Below are 8815 nucleotides of genomic sequence, written 5' to 3'. Positions count from 1 at the left end.
CCACACAGACACCTGCTCACTCCCCTCCCAGGGAGGTGGGAGAGAACTGGAAGAGTAACAGTGAGAAAACTCGTGGGTTCAGACACAGTTTATTAGGTAGTACACAGATGAGGTAGAGATGGGTGTTGGGGCTTGAAGAGTAGCTGGGGAGGTCTCTGCTGAAGGCTGGGAAACCACGAGCAGGAGAAGCCATGACACAAATGGTGTCACTCTGGTTTTGCTGACCGCTGCACCTTCTTCTTGGGTTTGCTGCTCTGGGTTTCACCTTTTTGCAGTGATGTAGAGCATTTCAGATCAGCCTTCGGCAAACAGCCTTTCCCCATCACAAACACCCGTGGGCTCTCCTGAGATGGCTTCAGATTAAGAAGTCTAGGAAGAAAGGGACTGGTATTAGCCAGATGAACATTTCCAGCCAGCCAGCCACTCGCCTGTCTCCTCACAGAGCACACAGTGTCACATCCTCTCTCCAGGCAAGCAGCGAGCAGCAAATGAAACAGAACTGCACTGCCTGCCATGGAGGCAGCAGAGGTGGAAGGGCAGAATCACAACCAGTTATGGGCCTGGGGACCAACTGCAGCACACAGGGTTCCAGGTGGAGAAGGAGGTTGTGCTTGCCCCATAAGGAAGCATAGCTAGGGACTGGCTGGCCCCTTGACAGCCGTTCTGGATCTCCCATTCCAGATTTTGCAGCCCTGCAGGAGCTTAGTGTTTCATACAGTGTCTTTTCCCATTGTCTCCACACAGATCCACAGACATCTCCACAGACATCTGGCCTTGGCCAGATGATCATCTCTCTGTGCTCCTGTATGCTGTGTGTTCCTGCTGCCTCTCTGGGGCTGGCTGTCCCCAGGGCTGCACGCTCACCCACCCCAGTCAGAGGGACTGAAGGGAGGGTGTCAGAGGATGGAGCAGGCTCTGCTTGGTGCTGCCCATCAACAGGACAAGAGGCAATGGGCAGAACCTGATGCAAAACACGTTCCACCTGAACATGGGGAAGAACTTCTTTCCTGTGCAGGTGACAGGTTGTCCAGAGAGGGTGTGGAGTCTCCCTCACTGCAGGTATTCCAGAACCCTCTGGACACAATCCTGTGCCATGTGCTCTGGGATGACCCTGCTTGAGCAGGGAGGGTGCACCCAATGGCCCGTCCTGTGATACCCACCAGGAGCATGGATTGGAAAGCACATGGACATTTCCTACCTGCACAGCATTTCGGCCTTAAATTCTCCCACACACGTTGGGAAGAATTTCACACGGAAAATCTGATTCTGGCCAGCAGGGATGGTACCGCAGTGGGGCTCAATGGAGAACAGTGGTGGGTCCTTGACAGGAATTGGAGAGAATTCCAGGGAGGAGCTAAGGCCCTTCGAAGAGCGGCACAGCTGCTTTGAAAGGCGCAGACTTGGCTGGGGCTGAGTTGGCTGGGGCTGAGTTGACTCGAGCAGCAATGCCTGCTGCACCAGCCTTGCACGATTCCTTTCCCAGAGATCCTCAGCAGTAGAGGACAAGAAATCACCTGCAGGAGGAAAGAAGACATCTTTCAAAGACAAAATCCTTTGTTTCCAACAAGTCTGCCTCCTGCTGCAGGTGGATAGAAGAGAGCTGGGATGCACTTGGAGTGCCTCTGGCCAAGTACTTTCAGCAGGAGACAGAGCAGCTGGGAGCAGGGTCTCCACCTGCAGCACACACTCCCGTGCCGGGGCAGGAGGCTTGGTTTTAGACAGTGACTTTGCATTTGCCCTGGAGTGGGGAACTGCATCCAGACAGCGGCTGCAGGGCAGCTCACTTGTTCCACCCTGGTTTTTCCCAGTCTCAGAGACTTCCCAAAGAGGTGCCCCGATGTCCCCCTTCCCAGTCCTGACCCAGCACATGGCTGTCCCTGGAGCCCAGGTCAGCTCCTGTGCAGAGCACAAGTGGCAGAGCAAGAACAGGAGGGGCTAAAAGGCAGACGGGGGGGAAGGAGAAAACTCTCCAGCTGCAGCTGGGAAGTGGACAGGGATGAAAAAGCAATTAATATTTTGGGGTGAAGTGGCAGGGTCTTCTCCCCAGGCCCTCAGCTACCAACTGAAATGGCCCAGGCACCACCCAGAGCCAAACACTTACGTGTCTGAGTGGACGAGAACAGCCTCCCAGAACTCTTTGATGGTATTTCCTCCTCCAGATTCTCCTCCCAGCAGTATTTCAGGGCTACATTCCCTGTATTGGACATCCGGAAACTGAAAAACAAGGAGGAGGAATAAAAAGCAAGTACTAAAGTAACACTGTCTGGTGGGCTCCTGGTACCACCTTCCCCAGGCAACTCTGCCACGTTCAGAATTGCTGCCCTGGGTGGCCCAAACAAAGTATTTCAAAGTCTGTAAGTTTAGGAGGAAAGGGCCAACACGGTGCCCAGCACTCACGTGCTTCTCTCTGTCTGGAAGAGCTCAGTCTGCTTCAGCTGAACCTCGACCGTGTCCAGTTTGAACTCAGCGTAGTCAACCTGAGCACTGAGGACAAGCTCGACCTCGTGGCTGCTCCTCTCCACGATGGTGTGAGGTGGTTCCGGGACTGCCTTGACCACCTGCAGGCAGAGGAAGGAAGAATCACTGAGCAGAGCCCAGAAAGCCAGGCTGAGCAGGGAAACCTTTGGGCCTCCAAACTTGGCCGCATAGAAAGGACATTCAGGTTTCTTTGCCTGGAAAGATGACAAAATTGGACTGGTGTACTATGGCATTGGTTTCTACCCACTGATCAAAGCAGTCACCACCACGGCTATTAATACACCCCTGGGGACTATGGTCAGCTGTCAGTCCCTGTGCTTCAACCCTGGAGAGCCTCTGACCTTTTCCCTGGTCCCCTATAAATCCAGCAGGTCTCGACATTAGGATTAAGTTCCCCTGCTGGAGCCCTGTGGATGGAGAAGCCCAAGACTGACTAGTCCTAGAAAGAACTTTTTCCTTCTTGACTTAGGAGAAAGTGCTCTCCAGATGGCACATGTGGGGTAGGAGCTGGCTGTGGGCATTTTGGGATGTGAATGATCTCACTGGGAAAGTCTCCAACTGCTGATGCCCTGATGGGGAAGTTGGGTTTACAGGACTCACAATGATTCAGAAACTCAGAAAGAACCTTCACCAAGATAAGTGTGTTTGGCAATAATGACAGAAAAAGCAAGACTTTCTGGAGATGATGCTTCTCCAGACTCCTGCGTACTATCACACAGGGCCTGGGCTGCTCCATAATGAGATATCCCCCACAATACAGAGGCCACAACCAAAATCTCTGGTGTCGGTGTAGGCAGAGCTCAGAGCTCACTGGTGTACGCACAAGAGCACTTGTGCTGCTCTCCCCTTCGGAACAAGAGACAGAATGCAGTGGAATTAACTCCTTGTGGGTGACAAGGCACCAAATCAGATGAAGAGACTGTCAAATGGGATAAAATCAAACGTGACCTCCCACTCAACACGGGCTGCAACACTCGGCTCGTGGCACAGACCGGCAGTTTGCGTGTGGATAAAGGTCTCTTGCCCAAAGGCTTCCCCCTGTGGTGTGAGCCCACCCGCTCACTGCGCATCCGCCTCTCCCCAAAAGGCACTGCTGGTGAACCTCCCGGCTGGAGCCAATGCCCAGGGGAGGCAGGAGCTGCTCTGCCAGCAGCGCTGGTGCTCTGCTGCTGTCGGCAGGTCCTTTTGCAGCAGCTCAGTGAGCTTTTGCTGCTGTGCTTCTTACCCTCCGCTTCAAAGGCCAGCGGGCTCCCGGGAGTCTCTCGGTGGTATCCTCCCACTTCTCAGTGCACATTCTGTCATCCCAGTCGCAAACCTCCTCTGGTGGCAGCTGGTATTTGATCTTGGCCACCATACAGTTCACAGAGTGCCTTTTGATGGTGACCGGGACCTTGGATTTCAAGGTCACTCTGATATTCTTGGCACAGCCAGGCTGGAGGTGTCCCACCTAGGGAGAACCAGAGAGTCAAGACCAAACTGGAATCACTGGCAAGGGCAGCACTGACAGCAAAAGGGACTGATATGGCGAGCAGCTGTGCTGGGAATCAGCACCTCAGTGAGGATTTATGTGAGATTTGACAGAGCAAAATATGAACAGAAGGTGCCACCTCTCAGAACGCGGAGCCTTTTCTACTGGGCTGACAGCCCTGCCCCAGCAAAGACAGGGATTGCATCTCCTGCATGGCACTGGAACGGGCTCTCACTGGTATGTGGTGACTCCCTGCCAGCTCCCAGGAACACCAGGAAAGGGCCTGAGCCACTGAGAAAGGCAGGGCTGTCCCAGCTCACCTTGGGGGAGAACTGGAACGGGGCATCTGCCAGCAGACACTCAAACTGCATCACCTCCTCCTTGCTGCGGTTGGTGACTGTGAAGGTCTTGTTGCAGAGCTCCCTGACTGCACACTCCCCAAACTTTATGTGATTCGCTCTGACAGCTGTGAAGAAGAAGAGCAAGAGACCTCAGCATGCAGTGATGTCCATCCGCCCCCCTCACTTTAAGAGACACGTGTATGTTCAGCTCTTCCTTCCTCCAAGCCTCCCTCCCTCCCTCTGGGAGGTCCCCAAGCCCGTGGCTGTGCCTGTGCCCAGCGACAAGCAGCACAGCACACACTGCTCTGTGTGCACAGCTGGCAAGCTCACAGGCCCCCAAGTCCAGTGGGTGACAGCCCAGCCCTGGCTAGAGAGAGGACACGCATGACCAGACATTTTCCTCTTCCTCGCTCTACCTTGGCAGCCTCTCCTCTCTTACCCTCAATGATGTCGTCCTCCAGATTGCCCTCAGCATTGCTCCCCTGGCTGTCTTCTGCTAGTCCAGGGAGGTTATCAAGGGTGAAGTCATCATTGTGGCCTTCACCCACCAGCTCTATGTCGATCTCACTGTTGCCTGACACTGGCACACGGATCTTCCCTTTCAGACGTTGGGCCAGGGTGGGTTTGAAAAACACGTCAAACTCTGCTGATTGCCCGTGTTCCAGGAGCAGGTAAGGCTTCTTGGCTGCACGGCAATGGGAATCAGAGTTAAGTGATAGAGCTGTACAGAGGAAATATTTCCCTGGGCTATACGAGGAATAAGAGGTTGGAATCAGTTGCTTCTAAGCACAGGTTCTCCCACCAGTGGTTCCAGACCCTCTTCCTGTGTTCACAAGACTATGCCACCATCACACATATCACCACTTAAGCGGCTTAACCTCAGGTTAACGCTCAGCCCTCATTCCATCTGCTTCCAGCCAGCTCCTGCCATACAGAAGGCTGAGCCAAGGAGCGGTTTTGGCTTCTGCTGGCTGGCTTGTGTGCTCAAGGGCTGCCTCCCTTCAGGCTGGTACCTTCCCACACGCAGCAAAGACCTCAGCCAGTCCACTGAGGTGGTGATAGTCCCCCACAGCTCAACCCACCGTGTCTCGAAGAACAGAAAAACTTCCTACAACTTGCTAGGAGGAAACCCTGCAAGGAGTCCACAAGAAAAGCTCGGGGGACAGAGAGACCAAGGAAAGAAACTATGTCCAACATGTGGCTGCTGCTTAGACAAGCCAAGAACAGGGCACACCTTTTCCCTCTGTGAATGATCACGCTGCACAGTTAATGAATTTACCTTTTCCAGTGGAGTCCTTTTCCATGTCTGCAGTGTGGAAGGCACGGAGTGCGGACTGCGTGCTTTTCAGGAAGAAAACTCCCTGGTCATCCATGATATGAACTGTAAACTGAGAAAAGGGAACACGGAGCACAATGACATCGGTGTAAGTAGAGGCTGGCACGGGGGTTGAGCCCGTACGGCCGCTGGTTCAGCACGGGGAACCCAGACCACCTCCCCACCTCAAACACAGCACCCAGCACAAAGGTTACGTGAAGTCACACAGGGAAAAAAGGGTATTCAGAAGCATATGGATAGAACTGACATAGAGCCAAACAGGACAGTCAGTCACAAGCAGAATGTAACAGAACCACAACTAAGTTTAATTAAAATGGAGTCAACCAGTATCAAATGCAATCTCATGGAACTGGGACGTCACCCACACCCACATGAGAACAAAATGTGAGCTGGGAGACGGGGGAAAAACACCCCACCACCTTTCTTGTCTTGTGTTCAACTGACAAGGAAAGACTGGACAGAAAATCACAGTTTTTGGGACCTTTCCTCCACAGGACAAGCACTTGTTCCCAGCCCAGAGCATTCCCCAAGCAGGTCCTTACCTGGGTGGGTACGGTGCCATTGTTACGAAGGACCAGGGGGAGTGTCTGTGAATCCCCCAGCAGGAGCCTCCTGAAGCGCAGCACAGGGGTTCCTCTCTTACTCCGAAGGCCCGGGCACTCGACTGTCACCTGAGGCACGTGCCCCTCTCCACTGACAGTGAAGGTCAGCTCTTGGGGTTTCATCTTCACAGACCTGCTGGAGAGGCACAGAAACCATTTCAGCCAGAGCCTTCCAGAATAACAGTTCTAAATAATTTCCCTCATTTGAATCATGCCGTACAGCAGATAAATAACGAGGCACCAGATGAGACGTGGCAAATCCTCTGGCTGCAGTGATAGGAGACATGCAACAAGCAAAAGCACACCATGAGAACAGTACAAAAGCAAGAAGGGAAAACCAAACCAACAGCACCGTCAGTAAAGGTTATTTCCAAGGATCCTAAAGAAGGAATTGCTTGTTAGGGCAGAAAGCTGACTTCCCTGTTCCAGTTCAGCCACGAAAGGCTTGGGGAAGGGCAGGTCAGAGCCCCAGTACACAGGTGCCAGGGAGAGGAACTGGGCTTCTCTTTGATAAGAGCTCCAGTCACTCCCCTGATAAAAAAATAGCTTAATGTATGCGTGAAACCACACAGGATCACTTCCTTTTACACAAATAAGGAGGAAATCTTGACTTGCTGGCACAGAAACTGCTTCATCTGAGCATTTGTCCTTGGAAAGCCCCAGCTCAGCTGTTGCACTTGTCAGTAACTTCCAGCTGGCTACCTGAGGCCCTCTCTTCAGAGTCCCTCACACAGCCTGAAGTATCCTCCTCATTTTCCTGCTCTGCTCTGCCTAATGCTTAATGCCTCCTAGATATCTCATGCCAGGTACTCTGCCTAAGGGCACTGAAAGCATTAGAGGCACCAAGAGAAGAGGCAGCTACCAGAACGGTCCCCCCAGTACTTCACGGGGTCACTACCTTTTTGGGCTAACAAGGGAAGCTGTGAAGGTGCACTGGTAGTCCTCCTTTTGTTCTGGAGTGAAGGTCACTGTAGCAAAGGCGTGGGATAAGCCAGGAATGCTCATCTCGACAGGATCCAACTTGAAGATGTTGCTGATGAGGCTGTGAGGCTTGGGGGGAACCCACAGTGCAGTGTTAGTGTCACATCTTTCAATGTGACCCAGTACATTCCTAGATGCATCCCTGGGAACAGCCCCAGACAGCCTGTCTTGCTTCATGCTTCCCTGGGCAGGCTCCCTCCATGCCAGGGGATGCTGACCTTGCGCCAATACCCAGGCGAGCAAAAGCTTGCTTTGAGGGCTGGGCAGCCACCCCAGCACATGTGGGAGGTTGGGATGGCACAGAAACCCTTCAAATAACCCAGGACTGGCCTTTCAAGAGAAGGAAAAGCCAGGAAATGCTCTGCTTTGAGCTCTGCCCCATCGGTCTGTAACAGCCCCTCTCTGAGTGTGCTTTCGAGAGATGTTCAGAAGGATTCCCACCAAAGACCCAGAAGCGTGAGCCAAAATTTGCTTGAGAGATGTGGAATTCAATGCAAGTGCCCCCCTGGCATTGCTGCTCTGCCCTGCAGTTCGACCGGCACTGAGCTGGACTGGTCCAGCTGGGCCAGAGAACACAATGACTCTGGAGAACAAGGCAGGCTCTCACATGGCCTTTAGAGAGCAGCGCTCACCTTGGCCTCTTGTTCTTACCTCTCCAGGCAAGGCTTTGATGGAGAGCACAACGTCACATGGGACACTGCTGCCATTGGAGATCTTGAAGCGAGCCGTGGCCCGTTGCCCAACCTGAACTTTGGTGAAGATGAATTTGTTATCATCTCTGATGAACACACCGTTGGCCTTGCACCGACTGTAACGTCTGGTGGAGATTGACGTTGCTGTGGATCGGGTACTGCTCAAAGATGGACTTGACATCTTCAACAAGCGCTGCAGACAGACCAGAGGAAGGGCTGAGGCTGGAGAACCTCTGCTGAATTTACCTGGACCCAGTTGGCCTCTCAGAAGGCTTGATAAGCCCTTTCTGTCCAGGTGACTGCAAAACCCAGCCTTGGATGAGAGAGCTCAGTCAGTGAGGATGGAGCTCAGTCAACCTCAGTCTTAAAGGGCACTGCTTTCCTTTTATGCTTCCACACATCCCTCCCAGCCTCTCCCCAATGGTGGACTTGAAAAGGACTGCAGCCTCTGAGGATTTTAAGGTGGGACTTCAGGACCAGGGTGCCTCTCTATCCAAGTAGCAAGTTTAGGTGCTGATCAGCAGCAGGACTGCCCACGGCAACCTGTGGACAGCACGTACCTGGGAGGCAGGACTCGGCAGTCAGGGTAAAGGGAATGCCGAGGGGATTGTCCTTGGGGTCTCTGTTGCTGATGTCAATGTACAGCTGCTCCTCACATTTCCCCTCTGCTCCTGTGTTGCAATCCACTGTGATCTTCTGCTGGCTCCCAGGACCGACGGAGCCGGAGCAAGGGGACACCGTGAACACGCCTGCAGTGAGCTGAGCCTGCAGAAAGAGCGCCAGGACAGGCTGATGCCCAACAGCCGTGCCCTGAACACCCCCAGCAAGGAGGATGCCACGCCTTGGCCTCCAGCTGGGCCCGAGCACCCAGTGGCAGGGCAGGGAAGGATGACTCCACGGCCCAAAGGCAGCCCCAG

General features: G+C 53.5%; 1 protein-coding gene across 1 annotated transcript; it reads right to left on the bottom strand.

Annotated features, from left to right (window-relative positions):
* Positions 1-2393: 2393 nt before the first annotated feature.
* LOC135404870 (hydrocephalus-inducing protein homolog) lies at positions 2394-7230 on the bottom strand. Its single transcript, XM_064639601.1, has 7 exons — positions 7124-7230; positions 6267-6358; positions 5567-5722; positions 4727-4972; positions 4267-4412; positions 3704-3925; positions 2394-2558 (listed from the first exon to the last, which is right to left on the bottom strand). The coding sequence occupies exons 1-7, from the start codon at positions 7228-7230 to the stop codon at positions 2394-2396; spliced, it is 1134 nt and encodes a 377-aa protein (XP_064495671.1).
* Positions 7231-8815: the final 1585 nt, after the last annotated feature.

The sequence above is a fragment of the Pseudopipra pipra genome, chromosome W (genome assembly GCF_036250125.1).
Source record: "Pseudopipra pipra isolate bDixPip1 chromosome W, bDixPip1.hap1, whole genome shotgun sequence".
In the NCBI taxonomy this organism is placed as follows: Eukaryota; Metazoa; Chordata; class Aves; order Passeriformes; family Pipridae; genus Pseudopipra; species Pseudopipra pipra.
The sequence above is the reverse complement of the archived record's forward strand: the minus strand, read 5'-3'. Positions and strand labels throughout refer to the sequence as shown.